The sequence below is a fragment of the Micromys minutus genome (genome assembly GCF_963924665.1).
Source record: "Micromys minutus genome assembly, chromosome: 26".
NCBI lineage: Eukaryota > Metazoa > Chordata > Mammalia > Rodentia > Muridae > Micromys > Micromys minutus.
Window position 1 is genome coordinate 30,703,708 of NC_137961.1, and position 26,185 is coordinate 30,729,892.

General features: G+C 38.6%; 1 protein-coding gene across 2 annotated transcripts in view; it reads left to right on the top strand.

Annotated features, from left to right (window-relative positions):
- The window catches only part of EPHA7 (EPH receptor A7), a 150,190-nt gene that overhangs the window by 102,154 nt on the left and 21,851 nt on the right, over positions 1–26,185 (top strand). For both annotated transcript variants that reach the window (XM_080938611.1, XM_080938612.1), the window contains exons 6-7: positions 21,524–21,648; positions 23,670–23,853. In XM_080938611.1, the coding sequence (XP_080794737.1) occupies positions 21,524–21,648; positions 23,670–23,853 (309 nt within the window). The remainder of the gene's footprint in view (positions 1–21,523; positions 21,649–23,669; positions 23,854–26,185) is intronic.

Here is a 26,185-nt window from a genome sequence, read left to right on the forward strand (position 1 = left end):
AGATACATATAGCTATAGATGTAACTAAAGATGTAAATACTTAAATATATAATTAAACCAACTGAGTACATTCAGTAATGTGTGTGTGTGTGTGTGTGTGTGTGTGTGTGTGTGTGTGTGTGTGTGTGTGTGAGAGAGAGATTTCAGGGCTCAGGGTAAAGAATAAATCTTCAACACAAAACAAGTTAAAGTCCAGATGTAAAAACTGAACCTGAACCGCTCATGAGAGTTTATAAAACTGAGAAAGCTATAATTAGTTGGCAGAAATAGGAGACTAATTTCAGGGGAAGTCGAGTGCTCCTTCTCTCGGCAGCCCTTTCTTGTCTGTGGTTCTGAGTCCAGGGGTGAAGCACCATGCAGTTTCCCCTTGCAATATTAGTATTACTGGTGCTATTGTTTGGGCAGCCATATTGTTGTGGGATCTTGGGTGGAAATCCCCTGTTTTTTCTGGGAGAGAGACTTATTCCCACTGTTCTTTTACATCTTGGAACTCAGTGTCTGCGTGCATTTATCTTGTTTGCTCAATAAGAAAACTGAACTACACTCTACTGGATAAAGGGTCGGCAGACTCTCGTTTTTCTGTGACATTAGTTTAAAAGTTGGGAAGAATGCAGCCATGAGCTATAATCATGGGAAGTACTATAATCACTGAGATTCGATTCCAGGCAAACCTGTGATATTTTGTAAACCAAGAGGCTGAGGTCCACATAATATACTAAGGCATAGACCCTGCACATGTAAGACTGTTCTCCAGCCCGCTTCTCTGTGACATAAACTAAATGCTTTATCTTTCTGGACGTTTTGACACTCTTCCATAAAATGTCTCTGGACTATAACTTTCTTTCAAAGCTTATCATTTTTATCCCTGTTCATTAATACCCTGAATTTTCTTCATCTGCGGTAGTGTGCTTAACTCAAAATTGTCCGTAGGCTGGAAGCAGCGTAGATGCAAGAAAGTCACAGAAGAAATCCCTGGCTAACACAGTACCAGATACCACAGGTTCTCTGAATCTAAAGCTAACCTTGGTTCAGCTGAGGAGTCAGTTGACGCATTCATCCTCACACAATCTGGACTGGAGACAAGTCCTTTCTAAACCCATGTGGAATTCCATGCAGCATATAAATATGGCAGCGGAGATGCCTTGAATGTTTCTGACAGAGATGTATCCTGAAGTAGAAACTTTAGTAGCTTACAAAGCAATTAGCTGGAGCTTTTGTAGTGTGGCTTCGTGCAGGCTTGGAGATGCAGTATATATGAGCTTCAATTACTAAGTTCCTGTTTTTAGTAAATAGCTTCCTTGTAGGTTGCTAAGTGCTATGACTGGCAGGCTGTATATGAGAAAGCTTTTATTTTAATAACCAGTGGCAACTTGCACTTATATATAAAAGAGAAAAACCTTTCGTTTCTCGAAATACTTCTGTGGTTCAAAACCATTGAGGAGAATGGCAAACACCTCTGGGAGAGTAGACCTAAACCAGTTATTAACCAAGGACCAAATGAGACATCAAAGAACAGGAGTTTCTAATACCAGAGTCAGGGAGCAAAATGGATCCTTGAAATGAGCCTTAGGGTCTCTTTGTCTCAGTTCCAGAGGAAGGAACCAGAATGGATTCATGAATAAGGCTTAAGGTTTGTATGCCTAGCATTGAACAAGGAGACATTGCATTTCAAAATGTTTTATTTAAGACCACGACACAATAACCTGGAAATGAGCTAGCTCATTTATCTCAATGAAAAATCAAATGTTCCTAGCCCATGAAGAAGCTGTTGTCGCTGTCAGCTGTGAGAGCCATGTGTTTCAGGAGCTTAGAAATTATTTTAAACCCATCTCTCAGTGTCAAAATGGCGAAAGCCCCCTTCCTAAAGATGGCTCAGATTAATCAATTCGGAGACTATTTTTAGGACATTATTAGTGTGTAACATAGGGAAGTTGGAAAATGAATATCAATCCATCAACAGCTTATATTGGAATAAATTTTGAATTTTAGAACAGGTAGATTTTGTGTACTAAATTTATAAAACATACTATGAGATATAAAAATATGGCCACTAATATTGTGAAGCAATATTATTGGACATATCCAGTTCTTACTGTTTCCTCTCAGTTTTATTTTTTATAGCAGAAGAAGATAAAATCTTCCTTTTTAATGAGACTTTCTAGTACACTACAGTTTTAAACTTCTCAGGTATTGCACTTGGGGTCTGTGTTTCTCACCCACATGACACTACACACACACACACATGCACATATGTTTATATCTGCTTTAATGTGTATGTTTATGACTTCATTGGTTGATTTTTCTGAATTAATTGAGAAAGAGTGACTAGAGAGAGCTGAAGTAGCTCTGGAGGAAATCGTGTGATGATGTACGAGAATTGTCTAATTCAGCAAATTTATTCTGATGAAAGTGAAAGCCAAATAGCATAAAAGGATAAAAATGTTATACATTTAGAGGAAACATATTCAGCTAACTAGTGTAAAAAGGAAAATAAAAATAAATTTTATAGAAAAAGTTGTAAAAATCAAAGTATCTTTTTGACACTTGATTAAATCAACAATTTTCAGGGAAGCCTTGTCTATGACCAAAGTTTTGATACAGATGGCTATAAAATAAAGTATTAACATAAGCCACTTAGTAGAAGAAAATATCAAATATGTGTGAAACATATATGGAATAGCATTACTTATATATCCTAAAGAATTAATAAAAAAAATCTTAAAACAAAATTATGAAGAAATATTATCCAATGTAGAAAATTGAACCAAGAAAAGGGCTAATAATTTAGTAAGTAAATGTGGAGGAGAAAATGGCCCACATTGCAAGTCCGTTTTATGAGTGTGGAAAGATGGCTCCGTGTCATGCTTGTCATCTCAGCACTGGGATTTCTAGAGCTTGCTGAACTCCCAGGTTAGCCAAGTCAGCAAGTGCCAGGTTCATTGAGAACCTCTCTCCATCCTCAATTCTGTCTTCCCTCTTCCTTCCTTCCTTCCTTTGTCCTCCCTCCTCCATCCTCCTTCCTCCCTTCTCCTTCCTCCTTCCTCCCTCCTCCCTCTTCCCTCCTCCCTCCTTCTTCCTCCCTTCTCCCTTCACCTTCCTCCCTCCTCCCTTCTCCTTCCTCCCTCATTCTTCCTTCCTCCTTCCCTCCTCCCTCCGCCTTCCTCCTTCCTCCTGCCTCCCTCTTCCCTCCTCCCTCCTCCTTCCTCCCTTCTCCCTCCTCCTTCCTCCCTCCTCCCTCTTCCCTTCTCCCTCCTCCCTTCTCCTTCCTTCCTCCTCCCTTCTGCTTCCTCCCTCCTTCTTTCTCCTTCCTTCCTCCTCCCTCCTCCTCTTCCCACCTCCTCCTCCCTTACCCTGACATCTTGTGTCCTAGCACCTTTCCCCTTCCCCTTCCTTTTCTTCTTGATTTTAAAATGTAACCAATGATGTAGGATTTACAAAGTTGTTGTGGAGTCCACAGAATAAAAGTGAGATCATAACCTTTAAAGAAACACGTTTTAAAATAAATGACCAGCAGACAATCTTATCAAGTTTGAGAAAGAGTTCTCATGTTCCATATGACTTCTATACACTGTGTCAAGACAAAGCCATGTATGGATTATTATTTCATTTAATCCATATTCTGTGATTTTTGGCAGTTCCTCACATGAATTATAATTTTAATATTATTAAAATGATAATGTATAGGTACAAATTAATAATTAAAGTGATAAATAATAACACAATTATAGTTTACTGCACTGAAATATATCTTATATATTTATAAATATATGTGATATATTTGAAATTAAACTCTGCTAATACAAATTAAATGTGATATTTTTGTTAAAATCTCTGTACTTTGGAAATAAATATCCAATTAGTGTTTCACAAAAAAATAGAAATTGTTAGTTAGATATGGAGATATATTCCTCTAACACTTGATAGTATTACATGAGTCCAAGACCAGCCTGATATGCATAGTAAAATCTAGTTAAATATTTTAAATATATGTTTATATATAATATATAGGCATATAAACTTTTAGAATATATGTATAGTGGAAAGATATTCTCCAGTTTTAGAATGTTAAAATTTACGTTTAAATTAATATTTATTACTTTAAAGCATGTATTTTTACTTAACAAGAATAAGGAGATTCAAATTTAGCTACTTTAGCTTTCTCGGATACATCACCCCATATATACATGCGACTCTGAGTCCATCGTTAAAACCTAGGCTATATATTTTCATCTCTGCTTTCAAAATCTTAGAGTGTTAAGACTCTCCTCAGCTGACATCCTTGAAGCTGACACCGTCCTGTGACTGACTAGATAGCAGCAAGAAATTCAATTACGGCAAGTCAGCTCCGTCATTGCACCTGTCGGCTTGCACGGAAAATGATTTGTAAATTGGGCTTTATCTTTCCCATCCCATAAATCTGCTGTCCATAATTGACACTTGTCAACATAGATGAATAGTGGGAGAAAGAAAACAGAAAGTAAATGAGTGGCCCACCTGGGAAAACGATGTCTTCCTGGCCGTGGGAGTCATTTACAAACAGCAGTACCCAGGATCCAGAGTGTGCATGCACAAGCAGGTGGCCAGCATTTTCCTCGTCAGAAATACAGTCCAGGGCTGAATCTTAATGAAGGCAAAAGGCAGGAATGGCAATTAACACTCAGCATTCTTTTTCCAGAGGATATAAATATTACTTCCAAGAAAACAAGGGCTCCCTTACTGTGCTGAAGCCGAACGCTGCTGCACATTTCTAAGTATCGGGTTGGTGTCTGGCCTGTCAGGATGCATTCATGAAGCAAGCATTTTGCCTCTCTAGGGAGTTGATATTGTCGCCTGTTACACAACTCAGCATCAGTTCAAAGTTGTTTGATACCAATGTTGACAGATTGGTTTTAAAAAGACATAAAAACGATGATATTTTCTTTCAAATCTCAAAGAAGCAGAGTTGTATAAAGACAATCTTGGGGACAAGCACGTACCACACACACATGACAGAAAAGCCTTCAGGTCGCATTTGCCTACAGGACTGACTTAGCTTGACATCTTCTTTTCCTGTTAATGTTTATCTTAGATTTTTGAAGCGCTCAATTTTAAATCAGCAAAATTATTTCAGAAATGCATTAATAATCTTATAATTTAAAAAAAATCATTTTAAAATTATCACCTGAAGTATGATGTTTAAAATAAAAATATAAATGCATAAACTAGGTGAGAACAGATTGAGCACTTTGCAAACTAAATTAGCAGCTGAATTATGGTTTCCAATCATTAGCTGCACCACATGATTTCACATTCTCTTCCCCAGATACCCAGCTTATCAGCAACTCAGCTCTGTAAATGTGCCCTTTTAATTTCCAAACATTTAATTTTTTATGAAAAGAGTTTTAAAATACCGTGAGCATTTTGTTTTCCAAATCATTGTCATTTTTGTAATTTATAGCTATCCAACTTGGATAGCAGACCATTTTCTTTACCCCTTTTGCTTCCAACAATCAGCATGAATATAAAACCTGTATCTCCTCCAAAATGAGAGCAGAGCATTAGAGATGGAGCCCTGGAGGGAGGGTTCTTTATCTTGCACACCCTCATCGTAACTCTTCCTCCCCTTCACGGTGGCTCAGTGAAAGCTTGGTTGAGCTAGCTTATGCTCGCAAAAGTGAAGCACGGTTTCATTTATGATATGCTATAGGATGTTGCCTAAGAGGTAAGCCACTTTGCCATGCAGTGGTTATGTAATAGCTGATGTACAGATACTGTAATGACACCTGAGACATTCTTGTCGGATATAAAACTATGTATTAACAGCATAACGGAGAGGTTAGCCGTCAAGGTTAGCTTGTCTCGGAACTCCGATCTTCCTCACTTCACATCCTATATGTGTGAGCCATGCATTTTATTTATATATATATATATATATATATATATATATATATATATATATATATATATACATATATATATATACACACACATATATATATACACACATACATATGTGTGTGTTTGTGTGTATGTATATGTATATATCATGTGATATATATTTATATATAATACATAAGTCTGTAATATGTATAAAATACATAATACATCTTATATTATGTTATATATAATATAGTAATACAACATAATAGTTGAGTTAAAGCACTTTAAAGCATCTAAGTAACAAAAAGAAAATGGGCTGTGCTTTAGAAAAATTGTTGTAGAAATTATAATATGATTTTTGAGTCATGTTTTGTATCACTTAGCACGAAAAGTATTTGAAAAGAAAATTCGCTATAATTGGAAAATATCAGACTATATTAAATATTCAACATTTATAGTACAATCGTTATGTAGTAAACAGTTTTCTTACGTGAAAATGTGTGTTTGTGAGTGAAGTGTAAGTTTCGACAGCTTCCACAAAACTACCTTCTAAAAACAGTGAGTTGGTTCAGCACTTGGGTACCCTTGCAACCAGTTCTCACATTCTAAGGTCTAATTCTAAGTAACTCATATTGTGGAAGGAGAAAAATGATTCGTTGAGTTATCCTCTGACGTCCACACATATGTCATTGCACAGGTGTGCCGTGTGAGTGACCCATGTGGATCACACAGAAGTAAACATAAAAATTGTAATACTATTTTCTGTTAACAGGGTAGAAGTTGACATCATTATAAAGTTTTAGCTATCATTTGATAGAAATAATGAGAATGGATTGAATTTCTATCATGTATTGTAAAGTCAGATTTACACTTTAATTTCTTACTTTCAGGTGATTGACAAACATTGCTAAATTTTCAAAAATTCTTGTTGTAATTTTTATCATTTCTATATTGCATATTAAGACATGCAGTTCCTAGCAGTTTAGTAGTTGGATTAAGATGCCATAATTAATAAGTGATAGCCCAATAACTGAAGATTTTGTTCATGACTCCAAGTCCCATGAGGGCAGAAAGCAGCTTCAGCCACACTAGACCGACTTGAAAATGTAGTAGTTTTTCCAGTCCAGTATTTTATGCAATTATTCAATGCGATGTTCATTACATATGCTGCTCCTGTGTCTGGGACTACATGTTTATGTGCGTGTTGGTGACTTGGTGCTCTGTGATGTCTTTATGTGGGGAATGAAGCATCACACAGTTCTGCAAACTGGCTAGTTTGATGCAGAGTAACAGCAATTGCTAGTAGTTTCCAAAAATATTTGATACATTGATACAAACTTATTTATGGCATGTTATGATATTTTGATAAACCTATACATTGTATGGCTGTATCTACTCCATATATTATTCAAAATGGTCATTTTTGAGAGTTTCATAATCCTTTTATCATTTTGAGTTATATGGTATCAATATGTCAGTGATTACTTCTTAAAATCATTAGCCTGGCATGTGTCTTTTTAGTGTTAGAATTTAATATATCACTCAACTTTTGTTAAATATTTTTAGATGTATAATTATGTGCCTAATGTTAACTGTCTTACTACTGGATATATATAGATATATGTATGTTATATATTATGCATATTATATAAGTACATGTATATTCATATTATATTTGCATATGTAAATGTACATAATCCATTAGTCATATAATACACATATGCATACATATATAATTTAAACATATATGAATCACATAATACATACATATATGAATTACATACATGTGTATATAAGGGTTTTAATCTCAGAAGAATTTACTTTAAAATATAGTATAAAGAACTGGCTATTCAAAATAAGTTCTTAAGTACCAACCACAGAAAATATGACTTTCATTTTTCATTGATATGAGCAGTTTCTAAATAAAGGATGGTACACAGTTGCTTTGTTTGACATCTGTGACACATTAAAGAGGAATGAGAGATGTTTTCATAAGTATTACAGAATTTTTCAGAGAGGGGTACCACTGGAAAATATTTATTACTAGACAAAATGGAATATGTACTCATTTGAAAAAGAAATTGAACATATTGGTCACGAGGCTGAACATATTAGGTGAACATCTGCAGAGTGAAATTTGCAACAGTTATTAGGATGTGTCAGGACTGTAGTCAAAATATGTCATTGTGAATCTGTGCTTTCATTTCTCTACTAATAAGGAAATAAAAATCAGATCTCTAATGTGAATTGCCTAAATACTCACATTGTTTTCTGCTAAGCCCCGAGTCTTAAAATACTAGGACATTGTTTGTCATGAGGAGCCCAGCAGGCTGTTAGCAGCAAGCGAGATCTTAGAAGTGAGCATGTAATGAACACATACAGATTCACATCTCAGGAAACCAGCAGATATTACCAAAGCTTGGTCACAGTTTGTGAACAGTCTGCCAGTTAAGGGAAAGGATCTCTAAAAAGAATGGTTAACCTAAAATTAACACTGAAATGAGAAAATGCAGAAGGGTTTCTTCTTATCTATAGGAAAGTCTAGTGTGATTTGAAACTATCCATCTTTCCCGAAGTCCTTCTTTGTGTATCACCCACGGTTCGTGGTCTTTTCCTCCCTGAGTCTTAGGCAACTATGTTGGTTCTATAGGGCCATAATTGGACATGAAGATACGGGAGGAGGTCATCAAGTAAAGTGCATCATCTTCCTCTTTCCTAGAGTGACCATGAGAGCTCTCTTCCTGCTGTACAGTCTTTGCTCAGTTACACCTCTCCTGAATTTTTCCAGTCACACAGTTAGCTTTATGCTAAAACTTTCGCCAGCCTGGTGAATGAATAAATGAGCAATAAACAGATTCCAAAGTCTACTGGAAACATTGGCTTTTCTGTCGTACGTCCAAAGCACTCCATTGCCTTGTCATTTCCCACGCAGGGAATGTGTGTGTGTGTGTGTGTGTGTGTGTGTGTGTGTGTGACAGCTGCTAGTTGCAGCCGAATGACAACCGCAAGAGAAAGGTAATAAAAATTCTATTTGTGTCCTTGTGCTGTTCATTAAGTATATCAACAGTCAGCAGAAAACACTTTTATGAGAAAACCCAAATTTAAAGTATAATTTATTTTTGTTTTATTTGAGTCAAACAAATTCTATGTCATAGAAAGTCCAGTTGAGAGAGAGAGAGAGAGAGAGAGAGAGAGAGAGAGAGAGAGAGAGAGAGAGAGAGAGAGAGAGAACACAAGGTAATAGGTTTGTTCCATGTCACAGGCCATGTTTCTTTGTCACAGTTCTTCAGTGTCACGTGTTGACACAGGGGCATCACAGACAAGAGGGGCAAAGACACAGGAAGTAGGCCAATGGGCCAGCTACTGATTATCTAGGGGTGTTATCTTCTCTGTATTTGTCTCATTGATTTATCCCACATTTCTTTTGTGGGCGAGAGTATATTTCAGGCTCGTACAGCCCATATGATGTATACACGAGTGTATGCCAGTGCATGCACAGGCCAGAGGAGAATGTTTGGTGAGCTGTTCTTTTGTTCTCTGCCTTGTGCCTCTGACAGAGGGTCTTTTGCTGAATCCAGAACTAGGCTGGTCACCAGTAAGTCTCAGTGACCTCCTATCTCTGACCCTGACAGTCCTGGGTTTACAGGCATGTGTGAACATAGATGGGTTTTTTTTATCAAGCTTCTGGGATTTGAACTCGCGTCCTCAAGCTAGTGTTCTTACCAGTCATCCCAGTTTCATTATTCGAAATTAAGATGTTGGCACTTCTTTACTGGCTGAAACTAGTTTGAATTAAACATTCTTTATGCAATAGAAATAATAGGGCAGAACAAGCCACAGGCAGAAGCTCATCTGCGTATGGCGGGAGACACCAGACTATTGGGAGGATGTAATGAGAAGGGCATAGTAAGGAGAAGGTTGAGAGAAGGAGCCAGAAAGGAGAATCCACTGAGGAGGAGGAGTATGAGAGGAGGAAGAGGAGGGGGAAGAAGCATGGAGGAGCCAATGAGGAGGAGCATGAGAGGAGGAAGGGGCGGGGGAAGAAGCGAGGAGGAGCCAATGAGGAGGCGCACGAGAGGAGGAAGTGGGCAGGTGAAGAAGCGAGGAGGAGCCAATGAGGAGGCGCATGAGAGGAGGAAGGGGCGGGGGGAGAAACGAGGAGGAGCCAATGAGGAGGGAGCACTGAGAAGTAGCCTATGGGATCCTAACTTCTGTTTTGGTGGGTCCCTATGCACCTGTAAAAATTAGTTTTTATTCATTGTCTCTTCCTGTGTTATTGTTTGTTTGGAATAACTACTGCCCGTATCAAGACACATTCGTTTTCAACATCTTTTTGTTGTACACATATGATAGTTTAACAGTTTTCTAGAATGAGTAGTTGGTCAGCCAGTTAAGCAATCAGCTACTTAAGTGCTTCTTCCTTTAGGGAAGAGACTTCCAAGATATAAAACAATTAGTGACAAATAATGTGTAGGACAAAACTTAGTCAAATTGATAGCTTTTCCTACCTATATGTATCTGTGGCAAGCTGTATTTTCCAAGCACACAAAACAGTGACTCCTGGGTATAAACAGCCACTTGAGAAAAAAAAAATCTATTACTCTCATCTGAAATTAAAATATTGTGTAGACAATTAATGGCATGTCACCATGGTGGCAGCATATTGGGAGGAAATCGAATGCAGTTTTTAGCTCTGGTTTGCGTGGTGGAAGCGTGTGCCTTGTGACAAAATAGCTGTAAAAAAACAAGCCACAGAACTTAGCACATGTTTGCGAGACTATGGGAAACTTTTTCTTCCGTGCTCAGTTTTCATTCGCCTTAAATCTCAACTGATATTGAGAATAAACTATTGAGCAGTAAGGAGTAAGGTTGCTTATATTTCTATAAACAAATGGACCAGTTGAGATGGCGACCTTTCAACTCATCTTTCTAATTGACATTCAAGCGGCGAGGCTGGATCTCTTCTGAGACCCATGCTTTTCCTTTGACTTTTTCTTCTTTCCCAGTTTCTAATGACTGACTGATCAACATAGACTAGGATGTGAATTTTAAGTCGGATGGATCCTGAGACGATTTAGAAATAATAAAAACTGATGAGCAGTGGTGAATGATATTGAAATGTTATGTTTTATTATCAGAGTATAATACAATCTTCTATTCCTTATAAAACCTGCTTTTAAGTAAAAAAATAACATCCTCAAGTAAAAACATGACTCTGGCCTGTAAGAGGTCATTATCAGTGTGCTTTTTACATGTGTGTAAGGTTCATTTGTGACGCTCAAGAAGAAGGAGGTAGGAAGTGAGGATGCTTCCATCCTTAGAAGGGAAAACAAAATATTCACAGGAAGTAGAGGATAGAAGGGACTTGGAAGGAAGAGAGGAGGGAAGGGGGAAAGGAAGAATCAGGTATAAGAAGACACAAGGATGATGTACAGAGGGTCAGGAATATGAACAGAGGTGTGTAGCAATGGGGGATGGGGAACTGGGGTTAGCCACCAGCAAGCCAAGGATGACATGAAAGCAAGAGGTTCTCAGGACCTAAAGGGGATGACATTCGCTGAAATGCCCAACAAAGGGGAGAGAAAACCTATAGAGACCATTTCCAGAAGTTAGGCAAGGCGCCAGGATGGGAGATGAAGACATCCTGTCATCTCCAGATTTTTAACCCAGAATCGCTCCTGTCTAAAGAAAATATGGAGACATAGTGTGGAACAGAAACTGAAGGAAAGGCCATCCAGAGACTGTCTCACCTAGGGATCCATCCTATATACAAACACCAAACCCAGACAGTATTGAGGATGCCAAGAAGAGCATGCTGACAGGAGCCTGATATAGCTGTCTCCTGAGTGGCTCTGCCAGAGCCTGACAAATACAGAGGTGGATGCTCACAGGAATCATTGGACTGAGCACAGGGTTCCCAATGGAGGAGTTAGAAAAAGAACTGAAGGAGCTGAAGGGGTTGGCAACTCAGGAAAAACAGTATCAACCAACCAGAACCCCCAGAGCTCCCAGGGAGTAAACCACCAACCAAAGAGTACACATGGCTCCAGCAGCATATGTAGCAGAGGATGATCTTGTAGGGAATCAATGGAAGCAGAGGCCCTTGGTCCTGTGAAGGCTGGATGCCCCAGTGTAGAGGAATGCCAGAGCAGGGGGCAGGAGTAGGTAGGGGTAGCACCCTCATAGAAGCAGGGGGAGGGGGACAGGATAGGGAGTTTCTGGAGGAGACACCGGTAAAGGGTATAAAATTTAAAATATAAATAAATAAAATATTTAATTTTTAAAAAATACAGGAAGACAGGGCTCAGCACCATTGGTGGTTTACAAAAACGAGGGGAGAGGAGCCTGGGTGAGAGCCAAGGCTTTATATACTTACCGATAAAATCCATTCTGTAAACATTCTGTCTTTAAAGCAAGGTAAACTTTAATAGTTGACTCTATAAATAAGGTAGTGGATTGCTTTAGACTCACAGAAAGTTAGAAATAGGACCAGGTTTGCTGACAGATGATGCAAAAGAAAAAAAAAAGAAGTGGTTTGGCAAATGCCTCAAGATTTCCTCAGCATGAAAACTAAAATCACTGGATCTTCATTTTCTATCCCACATACTGTATGGTCGTTTATAAAGGGACATGTCTTCATAGTCTTCTCCCTACTAGAGTAATCACTATCCTGGTGCATTCATCTGTGCATGTGACAGACACACCTATGTGAGAACTGGAATTTAGAGCACCTGATTTTAGAAGAGAATTATTCTGTATTCTGTCCCAGACATCAGTTATCTTAATACAGGGAAAAAATGAACATTTCTTGCTACATGCCAGAAATGCTTTTCAATATTTAATAGTAATTCATACAAGTATTTCTACTATAATCTATTTGTAAAGTTTGGCTATTGCTATTTGGATCTCAGAACCCCAAGCGCAGCGCAGTTCATTTAATTGCCCAAAGTCACAGCAAAGCAGTGAACCCCACTGCAAAGGCAGCGGGTTGCCTCTTAACCTCACTCTTCTGCACTGGATACGAGGATTCAAGGTAAACCAGAAGAATTGGGGAAATAAAACATAAACTCATGTGTGGTTCCTAGCCAAACAAAAATTATATATTACCTGCAGTAGAGGGAATGGTGTTTTAACTGCTTATTAGTTAAGGCTGCTGACCAGAAAATCATGAACACAATTTTTAATTTGGGTTGGTCCTACCTACACATTAGCTTGTATATAAACATCTCTAGATATTATGCATATGATACCACACCTCTGATAACTAATTTGGATGCATATTCCCTTACTGAAACTTGAAGTTACAATTTATAAGGCTAAAAGCAAAATATTTTGTTGTCTGTCTCTATACTGTCTTCAAAAGATTTGCTGGTACCTGGCTTACACTGTATGCACTGTGTTTTGCATTCTAACTATGTGTGTACATTCCTTTTTTGACTTTTTTTTCAGTCAAGATTTCCTCAATGGGTGTATACTCTGTAGCTCAGTTGATGGAGTGTTTTTCTAGTGTGCATGTGGCTCTGAATTCAAGGTTCAGTACTACATGACCTTGACAAGGTGTTGCATATGTGTGACTTCAGAATTGGGAAGCAGATTCTGGAGATGTGGAGTTCATGGTCATCCTCAGCTACATAGTAGTTTAAGACCAACCTATGATACCTGGGACCCTGTCCCAGAAATGCAACTAATTTTTTAGAAGGCAGGCAGTCAGACTTCATTATACATCATCTCAGTAGTCCATAGAATTCTTTATACTATTCCATACTATTAAACTATAATCACTCGTGGGAAAATTGTGTGCTGAAGTTCTGAGTGAACAGAGCCCACATCCAAAAATCAATAGGAATGTTAATGGAGATTTGCTTTGGGGCATTTTGTGCAACAGTGAAGGGCACTTAACCAATGCTGTAGTTCTTTGAAAAGACGCTGCTACTCCAAATGTCAGTATAGGACAGATACGTAGCTTTGCTCAGAAGGAAGCATTCAAGGATGCTGTAAACAAGATAAATAAATAAAGGCTTCTTTCACCATAAAATCTTGCTAAGAGAAAAATATTAGTTAGGCAACCACAAAAGAGGGACTTACGGTCTGATGGGAGTATCTCTTACACAAGCCTTCTCGCCAGGTATGGAAACCACCCTTGAGTTTTCTGTGCCTCAGAAGGCACATGCTCTAGAATGCTTTGAGTACCAATGACTTTAGTCTGTGTTTTCTTTTATGCCAGTAATTCTAAGTGAATCTTGGCACTTGACTTATCCCATCTCTTGAGAAAACCACCACTTGCCACCAGTAAAGAGGAGGCATCTCTAAAACATCTTATAAAATATTTCATTCTTCTTAGAAAATGTGTATTAGCTAACTGGTGCCCAGGAGGTTTAAATTGGTCTAAATCTACTTACAGGAAGTGATAGAAAATTCCCAGGCTCATTAGTGAGGACATGGGTCCAGTAAACATGTCACCCTCCTGTATGAACCACGGGAGCTGATAAAAGATACTGCAGGCCTACACATGGTAAATGACTTACCTCCTGAAGTGCTGACAAAAGAAACATCAAGAGTCAAACACAAAACACACTCACTAAAATGATGCCCTTCAGATTAAAAACTCTACACATTTGAGCTTACTTTGACTATTCCAGAAAATTGTTAAGAGTGGTTGCTTTAACAAAAACATCTTTGAGGCACAGAAAATGTGAGGGAGAGAGTTTCACTTTTACTCCTGTGCTTTTAATGTGGTGTAGTGAATATGTGCCTTTGCCATTTTAAAAAGGATGATGTTATTTTATCTCTACTTGGTCTGATCTCTTCGGGTATGAGCAGGTTGCACAAGCGCTATTTTTCTTTTTCTATAGCAGATGGCCAGTGTTTCCACACGCCCTTCTTAGCTTTCTACTCACTGGGGCAGAACCTGTGTTATAAGTGAGTTAAAAGGAAAAAAGGATATTTTGGCTCATTTTTGGGGGGTTCTATTCCCCCAACATGATCATCTCTGTTGATTCTCCTGTGGAGAGCTACAGAATTATGGTGACTGGTGGGTGCATGTGGCTGAGGCTTCTGACAGCAGTACAGACAGGAAGCAGAGAGAGAGAGAGAGAGAGAGAGAGAGAGAGAGAGACAGACAGACAGACAGACAGACAGACAGACAGACAGACAGAGCAGGGCTAGGTACCTCTTCAAAAGTATGTCCCCAGTGACCTACTTCTTCCATAGATGCCCCAGTATATAAAGTTTCCAGCACGTGCAGGAGCAGAGTCACACATGGGGACTCTAATTATGCTTCTTACTCTCAGGAGACAAAGTACCTGGAATTATTAGTGAGGTAGGGACAAATATGAGAAAGAAATGGGACTGGAAAGCACAGGCTTACCTGGAGACTGGCTCTTTCTCATCGGCTTCGTGGTGTCTATATAACTCCACTTCTTCACAATAAAACAGTAATAACAATATCTGTCTCCCTCCTAGTGTTATAAGATGGAAAAAATAATTCAAAGTGAAAACCCTAATTCTATGAGTGTAATATGTGAGCAAAGAATTTTCTAAGTTCCTAAGGATCAAAATAATTTCTAAACTAGTAAATGCCAAACAAATGTTGGTTGAGAGCAACTGGACTGATAAAAACAAATGGCTCCTAAATACTGATTAAAAACTAGATAAATCCTCTCATGGTGCTGCCTAACCTCCCCACATTGTTCTGTGAGGCTGTTTCCTCCTTCCTCTGGGAATAAGGCGACTTGAGGAGGAAGCCTCACTAAAGAAGCTGCCGGATTGATACTTTCTATATTCAGAAATTTAAAACCAAAAGATTTTTTTAAGATTAAAAATGACCAGGAATTACAACTTAACTTTTTATTGGTTGATGCTTTGATAGTCCATCTTTAGAAATCAACGGAATCACAGCTTTGGAGATTCCGCCAGCAGGGATCTCCACAACTCACCACACTGGCCCTGACCCACTTTTTTGTGAGGTTTTGCTGTGGAGGTCAGACATTTGGACTAATTCCACATCTTAACAGTGGTGAGCAATTACCTAGTGATTCTAGAAAAGAAAAGTTGATTCTCATCATTTCTGTAATTGTTGTTTTAAAGACGTGGGGTTCTGATCAAACAGCCCAGCAGACATTGACCAGGTCTGAGAATTCGCTGATGTAGCTTCTGCGTGCACTTGAGGAGTTGTCTAGCCAGGACGCAGTCCTCCTCGGCTCTGTCACCTAAACATACTCACTTTTCTATGGAGCATCACGGTGTAATAATAGCTCCTATGAAAAAGTTCAGTTCATTCTGACTTTTTCAACTACTTGCTATAGGATGATCCTGGTTGATTCTAGCCTGAGAGCATTCCTCCTTCTACCTAGATGATTTACAGACTCTATTACACAGTGTGTTCTTGGTCGCTGCCAACCCAACTGCCTTTAGTCTCTTTTATATTTCAGTTACTATTTATGCTATTAACCCTTCATAGGCAGTTAGAGCTCAGTGCTTAGGAAAATTGTGGGATGACATCGTATACATACCCCTACTTGTCCCAGAAGTCGTGTTGCCGTACACACGATACAACACTGGAACAATTATACTTAGGGACTAGTTCTCCGCAGGTAAAATAAATGATATGTATTTTTGTTTATTTTAAAATTCGAAAACAAATACTGTTAGGGACCAGGAAGAAGGCTAGATATAATGTAACGAGATACTAAGGCACCAATGACATATGTATCTTTCACTTCAAAAAGACGTATAATGTAGAATGTCAAAAGTGTTTAGTGACACTAACTAGTAGACTATTGTACGGGTCCCTTTAGTAAACTAGAGGCCGTTGAGTTGACAGCAATCAAGAACACACTGTGTAAAGAAAAGTGTGTCATTTCTGAATATCACAGTGCAAACAGTTCTAAAAAAATCTTCACTAACATCCAGTTGTCTAGTGGAATCTTACAAATGACAAAAGAATTAACAAGTACAGATGTGTTCAGGTCCGTCATCTCGTACTTGCTGATTGATCCTTCCTCATTGCCCTGCTAGAATTATTGACGAACGTCTACTCTGTTCCTTGAAATAGAGTTAGGAAATACGTGTAAATAAAACAATGGGCTCCATAAGTAAAGTACTTTTAAAAGTCCAAACCAAAAACAAGATTCAAGAGGTTCACTAAAGTTCCACCACACACATACAAAGTTTCTTCCTATTGTGAACTGGAATTTGTTCCTATCGAATGTTGTGTTGGGGGCTTAAGTTCAGATCTATCCACATGATATTTCAAGGTAGTGTCTAACAGGTCACATCATGATGTATACAATCACTACCCTCGTCTATAGAAATTTAAGAGGGAAGAGCCCAAGCTTTCTTTATAATTACTGTGATTAAGAAATTGCCCTAAACTGAATATCTAAGGCCATTTATTTTCTAACCAAAATTTTGTGAGTCACAATGCTGAAAGAATATCATTCAGCTCTGTTCTGTTCTCTCAGTTTCATCAGGCTATAAGCTAATCTGGGTTAGCCTGCTGCCTGCCTGTCTCCCTGCCTTCCTGTCTCCCTGTCTGCCTGCCTGCCTGCCTGCCTGCCTGCCTGTCTCCCTGCCTGTCTGTCTCCCTGCCTGCCTGCCTGCCTGCCTGTCTCCCTGCCTGCCTGCCTGTCTCCCTGCCTGCCTGCCTGCCTGTCTCCCTGCCTGCCTGCCTGCCTGCCTGCCTGTCTCCCTGCCTGCCTGCCTTCCTGCCTGCTGCCTGCTGTCTCCCTGCCTGCCTGTCTCCCTGCCTGCCTGTCTCCCTGCCTGCCTGTCTCCCTGCCTGCCTGCCTGTCTCCCTGCCTGCTTGTCTCCCTGCCTGCCTGCCTGCCTGTCTCCCTGCCTGCCTGCCTTCCTGCCTGCTGCCTGCTGTCTCCCTGCCTGCCTGTCTCCCTGCCTGCCTGTCTCCCTACCTGCCTGCCTGTCTCCCTGCCTGCCTGCCTGTCTCCCTGCCTGTCTCCCTGCCTGCCTGCCTGTCTCCCTGCCTGCCTGTCTCCCTGCCTGCCTGCCTGCCTGCCTGTCTCCCTGCCTGCCTGCCTTCCTGCCTGCTGCCTGCTGTCTCCCTGCCTGCCTGTCTCCCTGCCTGCCTGTCTCCCTGCCTGTCTCCCTGCCTGCCTGCCTTTCTCCCTGCCTGCCTGCCTCCCTTCTTTTCCCTTCTTTTCCCTTCCTTCTCCCCTTTTTTATTTTCTGTTCTTAGATTTTGTAATATAGAAAGCTTTTGGGAAAAACACATTCATTCTCATTCAATTCTTTGGGGCTTCATAAAGGACTGGAGTATGCATCTATCTGCTGTTTCAAATAGTTTTTCTCTCTACTTCATGGAGGAAATTTTCTCTATGTATGCATGTGCATGCATGAACACACACACTCACACATACAAATAGGCATGTGTAACATTTTAGCAAAACAAAAATGTAGGCCTTGTTCGGTAATCGAAATATAACTTTGAAATTGAATCAGAATTAAGATAAAAGATTATATATGGCTGTGTAAAAGCTCAAACTGTATGAAATAGCTCTCAGTTTAGCTTTTGTGTCAGTAATTTGTCCTGTTTAGAAATTAAAATTCAAAGCTTGATCTTACTAGATCAAAACAAAAACCATAACTTTTCTGCCTCTTATTTCCCTTTGAATTTCTCGTTCCATAAAAATTACCAACCTTGTTATAATGCTATTGAGATTTACTATTTTCATCTGTGGAAATCATGCAGTAACTTCCTAAAATAATATTTTAATTATCATTTGGATTCCAAAGAGAAATAATATTCTACTACATGGCTTGGTGTTACCTGGTGCATTTTATATCTTTCACGTGGTTCAAAGGAATTTTCAAAACCCAGAAAAAAATTTATCCATTTCTCTAGTTAAAATTGTTCTATTTGATTATTTCTATACATATAGATGGGAAATGTATCTGTCCATTCAATAGAAAGAAATTCTACTAAAGGTTGTTAGGTGGCTCGCCATGTTAATATATTTTAACAAATATTTCCAAGTTCATATTATTGCTTACTGCTCATTAGTTTCATATCACTTCCAATTGAATTCTGTATTGATTTCATTTTAATAACTATGGACATTCTAAATTCGTGTCATACCATGCAATTGGATGTTAAATGTTATGTAATTCAGTATTAGGTTTCATTTTCAGAAGTGAACTATGGGTTATAATTAACTGAACATTTGGCCTGAGTGGCTTATTGGTGAAACTGTTATACTGTGTTTCAGAAAGTAGATCAGACATGACAAGGTAACCACAGAGTGCGTTGGGCTTTAGCATCAGCCCACCTACGGCACGCTCTTACATCGATTACCGTGTAAACGGGCCCCCTTGGAATCTGACCAGTTTGGACTTCTCTGTGTTTGTCGATGGTGTACTCTGGAGGCGCCTATCTTCTATGCCTAACCTTTTAAATCTCGGGGAAAATTTCATCAATTTTTCTGATCCAAAACCTGGTATTCTGAACCAAAACAGAGGGCCTTTCTGTCACATGGCTCACCATTCTCAAGCGCGGTTGCTCACATGCCTTTCTGTGCCGTCTGCAAGCATGTATCCGGATATACTGTCAGCAGGGGTTCTAAAGTCAAATAAGTGTACCAAAAAGATCAGCGCATCTTTTTTGGGCATGGCTTCCGGTGCAGTAGAGAAGTCTGTTGTGGCACTGAGTACCATTAGATCAATAGGATGAATTTCAAAATATTACACAGTTCAAGTGGTTTTTTTGGCACCCTCTTCCCCCGTATCCTCAATTACCATAATTATATCTGTAAAAGTTCCTTTACGGTTTCAACCAGTGAGCATAATTTTATTGTAACTTTCAAAACTCAAGGCTTTTTTTTTTTTTTTTACACTAGCGCTCACTGTACGTAGCAGAAACTAAGTAAGGTGTATAAGTAGCCGGCGTTCTCTGTATGGCACTGGGAACCCAAGCCTTCCTGCGCCTCTCAGTTTTGAGATGGAAACCGAGCAGAGCTTGAGCAATCCCTGAAGCCTACAGTGTGTGATGTATGCTATCGGTATGTGAAGGTAGCCCAAAGTCTTAAATGTGTTAAATCAGGTCACCTGTCAGCCGTCATCAGAGAGCAGCAGTCCCGTTGGGCGCGTCACTGCGCAGCGTTTGCTGTGTTTCCACCTGGGCTGCGTCCTCGGCTTCGGGGCCAATGAGATGTTCAGAAACTGTCCAATACAACGTTGCGTTATCCTTGGTTGGTGTTTATGCTTCCCGAGGCTAAGGAGACCACACATCTCACTCCGAGCTGGTCTAAGCAGGCTTTTCGTCATTTTAGAGATAGGTGGACACAGCTGCTGCAAAGGCATAAAAGTTGCTGAAAATGGGTTTCTCATTGCAAATTGGCTTAACTGCAAATGTACCAGACATGCATTTACCTGTAAATAAAGTATACAATGAACTTCACCTGAGCTCTCTTCAAGCCAAAGCCATTCCACTTAATCTGCCTCGTTAATGTATTAGTAATATGGGCAGAAATGGCAGTCATGAATCTTCTCCGCCCTTCCTTCAAAACTGCAAAAACATGGAAGATGTGCAAAATGTGTTTTCCAGACATTGATGTAAGAAAGTATTGCGAAGTAGAAGAAACAAAAAGCCACAGGGATAAACATCAGAAATTTGCTCAAACGGCTTTGGTCCCGTATAATTGCTTTTCTGTCAGCGGGATTATTAACAATTTCGGACATCTGAAAATTAAATTAACAGCCTGAAAATATTTTACAGAATGAGATAGAGCATGAAACATAATGACCCCACTGAAACTCAGCCAAGTCGGTGCAGCTACTCACTTAGGCTGAGTAGACAACTAGTAAATCATCACCAAGCAAATTGGACAGAGCAAATTAGCCTTCTGAATGCCAAAGCCTTAGCTACCAGAAAGAGGATATGCCACTAATTAGGACGAAGGAACGCAACGCATTCTATTATCAGCAAAGAAAGCGAAAGCAAGAATTCAGCTTTGAAGCGCACCCACAGAAGCTCAGGAGGCTGGGTTACAGGGGTGCATTAGTGTATGTCAGAGTGTAAAGCCGATGGTGTACAAGCCCAGCTTGGCCTGGGAAAAGCTGCACAGTTTTCTAGCACGCTCACCCAATGAAGTGTAAAACTGATCATCAAAGTTAGTTGCTATTTGTTACAAATCCGTATACAGAGACAGAAGTGTATGTGCAGATACACAGACACAGGAGAAATATAAAACCATTTTAAAGCACTGATCCTGTTGAGTGAAGATTCTCCTTGAACTTGTTCCCTCCAGTCTTCCAATTTTTAGTTCACTTAAAAAGTGTATTTTTGTTTTGTGTAAAATAAATATTTGGACTCAGTTTATCACTGGAGATTAATCTGAAATCATATTTTCTAGCCATAATTAGCATTCATTTGCTTAATTGTCATTCTCAGCCCCATCATTTTCGATTTTCGGCAACTTGAACAATGCTATCTTCTGCTGTTTGCACTTTAATTTAAATTTCTATTAAGGTTTATGAACAGTTAATAAGGTCCCGTTTGAATATTCATTAGCTTTTGAATTGTGCGATCTGAAAAGGTGCTTTCTTTTACCTTAATGAAACTGGCACAGCATGGGACTGATCAGTTGTGACATTTGGTTTGAGGCACCGGGTGAATTTTCTCATTGTTTATTGACACATCTTGTCCAAACAGCTCCCTCGCAAGTGAGTGGGGTGATGAAGGAGAGAGTATTGCAGCGCAGTGTGGAGCTTTCCTGGCAGGAGCCCGAGCATCCCAATGGAGTCATCACGGAATATGAAATCAAGTATTATGAGAAAGTAAGTGTGAGAGGGCTGTGGTGGGAACAGTGCTGGGCCTGACGCCATCTAACTGCTTTGCCTACCGGTGCTGGTCATTCTGGTTCTATCCGGAGCAACGTCCGGATCCATAGTTCATGTTAATAATCCTCTCCACCGCCTCTGGTTTATGATTGAGGCCTTTATTGTATGTGTAGTGGATTTCTTCGGGTATTTTTATTTACTTGTTCTATAAAGAATGCTTTCATGACACAGAAACTAATCAATCCAACACGTGTCGAAAAGTGTTCCTTTTGATCTATTTGTGAGCTTAATGACACTTTAATTTAGGGCTTCCATAGGCACATTATTTCAAGTACTGCTGTAATAGTAGATGATGTTGCACATGTATCTAATGTCCTCCAGCACGAGGACTGTGATGTTATCCCATTTCTTTAGATTCTCTGGCATGCATAAGAATTATTGTGTCACATGCCTTTCCTATAGAAAGTCTAAGCCTTGTGTGCTGCTCCTTCCTCTACTCTTCATAGAATGACCAAGGATTAATATGAAAGGGCCTGAGTATCCACCCATGTCTTATTTAGAAAGGATAAAACCATCCACCTTACTTACAAACAGGTGTGTGACTTCTACCACACAGAAGCACATCACTCAAAATTTAAAATGCAGAGCCTACCACGACTCAATAGTATGACTTTACTGTAATAAATGTCACTATATTCATTTAACAGTTAGGTAAATGCTCCGAGATATCGAACTACTTCACTATTTAGACATGATTATAAAATAAATCCGAACATTGTAGCAAATTTGGGGAATGATAAACTTCATTGAAATGTGTACAATTCAAGGCAGTGACATCACACAGCGGGTGAGGAAAAGCAATGACAGCTTAGGACATGGGAAGTGTCCATGATTACATTAAAATCCTGGGCCTTACTATGTTCATTCTGGCTTTGTTTCTTCTTTACCGCAGCTGCATTTTTACGCCTCCGCTTTGTAACAAAAAGTACATTTCTTGTGCCATCAAATGTGCTTAAAGGGGATCATTGTTTTGAACGCTGCTTTTGTTATATCTGTTACGCCATAATCCCTAATAGATATGGTCTTTCCAGAAATTGGCAGATTGTAAAGTCAATAAAGCTCATTTTACAGTACAATGCGGCAGACTTTCTCACTGGGAATCTGCAATTTTTCCAAATCTTTACTCTCATATAAGTGCATTCAAATGGCTGGGGTTTATTTGCATGAAAGAAACAGAATATATTTAGGGCCAGTAATGTGTAAAATAGACAGTTATTGGAACGCAGAATTGGAGTAGCAAAGCTATGCTGTGTGAAGCCACAGGACCTGCGCAATGTTGCTCAGTGACTGTGAATCTCTCTACCTCTGCTCAGATATACTTCAACTGTCTATAATTACACACACACACACACACACACACACACACACACACACACATCCATGATCCTCTTTATAAATGGTTATTCGAATGGCTATCATGAATCATCTAAATAAAGTTAATCTGAGTTTTATTTCCATATCAATGTAAAGGTAAATAAAACAAGGTGACTTTAAAAACATGTAACTTTTTCAAGGTATCTTCATAAGTAGCTTAAGAAATTCACACCAAATGAAAGTTCAACAGTTACTCTTGTAAAATATTGTTTTCAAAAGTTTTTATGCGCTTGAATTTTCACATGTAATTAATTCTTGAGCTTATCTCATAAATTTATAAAAAATGTCATAATGTATATAAAATATATAATATATACATATATATGGCATTTTTAAATGAACTTTGCAAGCCTTGGTATTTACCTTTGGTTGTGAGTAAATAAAGTTAAATTTAAGATAATATCAAACCACAACCTTTGTATACAACAAAGGCATGTTTTCATTGCATTTTATTTTATCTCAGAAAGTCTTACTGTATTCCAGAAGGTTCAGTATAGCTCCGGTTAAACAAAAGCAACGCAGAACATGAAATCAATTGCAAGAATCAATTGCCAAATAAATTTATCCTGTAAATATCATTGCAGGATCAAAGAGAAAGGACATACTCAACACTGAAAACCAAGTCCACCTCAGCCTCCATTAACAATCTGAAACCGGGAACAGTGTATGTGTTTCAGATCCGGGCGTTCACTGCGGCTGGTTATGGAAATTACAGCCCTAGGCTTGATGTCGCAACACTGGAGGAAGCTTCAGGTAAAATGTTTGAAGGTAATTACCATATTTGGTTCAGATTCTTCACTTTATAAATGTTTCTCGGATTTTTTGGGGGGGATGTTCCTTTTCCTTTGTGTATTGAGGGTGATGATTTGACATACAAATAATTTTTTATTTAAAAATGAATATACCTGAACGTAATGGTTTCCCTTATAAAGGCAACTCATCGGGATAATTAATAAGTATCTCTTTATTCAACAATGTTCAAACTTTATAGCAGTCTTTTAAATATATACTGTATTTATTTATTTAAAATAAAGTAGGAAACATGTGTAAGTTCCATCCAGTTTGTGTGTTGACATAGGCCTTGTTGTAACTCAAATGATGTGTTTCAAGTACACATAAAGACCCTAAAAGAGTGACTTGATAGCACACTACTCATGATTTTGGGTTAATCAAGGCTCTGTGCTTCTGGCAATGGTCTCCAACACCAAAGCTTTAGAAAGATATCAAAAACTCATGTCTGTTTTATATGTACTCTTTTTAATTTAATTGTGTTGTGAATTATTTTAGTTATACTAGAGAATATGGAGTATATATGAAATATAAATGAATATCTTGGAACCCAGCAGTCATCTTGATAGTAGAACATAATCAATGAGTTTTAAGCCCCTTTATCAATTGTTCATGTTTTACAATGGCTATGTTACATGTCACATATTCCCGGTTACAGCTTAAGATGTGGGTTTCTTCTCAGGCTGTACTTAGAGATCAGTGAGCACAGCCCCTGGTCATTTTTCAGTTGGCATAAAAGCGTGGCGTATTTCCACATGTGGGAGCTCTTGATTGCTCCTGGCACTACTGCTTGGCACCAAGTTTATCCCATGGTTCTTTCATGTTGACCCTTGTCATTCCAGTATTCCTCTAAAATTTTAAACAAAAGGGTATGAAGACCGTCATATTACTTCTTTTCTTTAGTTTTAAAAAAGCTTGTAAAGTAGCAAAGTTATGACCAGAATTATTTTGACTTCAGAAAATATTATAACATTTAAATGATAGAATAAACTGATAAATGTGCTTTGTATAAATTGAGGCTTGGCAACTCTGTTAGCCATAATGTCTTCTTTAAGATATTCTTATATTTTAAAATGAATAACAAAACGTGTATACTAGATGGATATGAACTATCAGTCATTTGTAGCTAATTGCACATGTAAAATTCTCAGGTGAAAAAAGTTGCCATACTGTGGTACAATGTGTTGAATTCAATTTAGTTTTATAAGTATCATTTATTATGTAATACATAATAGCAAAATTAAGAATATCTATATATACTAGCTCCCAAACATCCACTGAAACAATTGAACTATATATTTTCGTGCTGAACCAAGAAAATTTGCTTAGTATTGAAGTGGATTCCCATAATTTTTAACTGACATTTCCTAATATCACCTTTTGCTTTCTAATGTCTAATGAGACACTTCAAGTTTTATTATTTCTTCTCTATCTTTGAAAGCTTTGAAAATGAATTTATATCCTTTCCTGACATTGTAAATTTAGACAAAGTCTTTATTTATTGAATTTGGATATTCATTAATATCCCTTTCATTACTTAAAAGGAAGTAACTAATACTTCTAAATTAAGGTGAAAAGTCAGATACTGAGTGGTCCTGTGAAATTAGTGTTAAAATGATTTATTTTTTTGTATCAGAAACCATATGGTAATTTTTATTGATATCCTCTTCCATTAAAATGTAAAATTGAAGAATTTGCCTTGTCAGTGCCCACTGTAGTGTTGGTTGCATAGAAATCACTCAATGAATAAGAAATGACTAGATAACACCCACGTGGGTTGGGTAATCAGGATAAATCAGTGCTCTGAGGTCAGTGCTAGAAATCTCTCCTTGGTATATCCATGTGTTATTCCAGATGTGCTCCCCCTTCCTTAAGTACTGGGAATGTAGTATCCAAATTACATTTACACATACAAAATGGTGTGGAGAGAGCACAGTTTGACATTTCTAAAAGCCTCATTATTTAGTCAAACTAGTCTCAATAATTCCTTTTTCTCAGAAGCACACTTACCCTTTTATTGAGGAACCCTCAAAAGGTTGTGTTTATGTTAACACAAACCATATTAATCTCACCCTCTTTAGCCATTAGGGTGATGTCATTAGGTCGTGGAGCTTCTAAAAAAACTTTAAACTGCATTTGTAAGCAAAGGAAATTATAAATAAACAGTAATAAAGTCATGCTATGGGAAAAACAATGTTGGTCTTTCAGATTTCCTGGAGCGTTCTCCAGGACTCTAAGGGATGCCTAGTCTAGTCCCTTTGAGGTTTGCTGACCCAGCATATGTGCTACTCTAAGAATTAAGTGAACACAA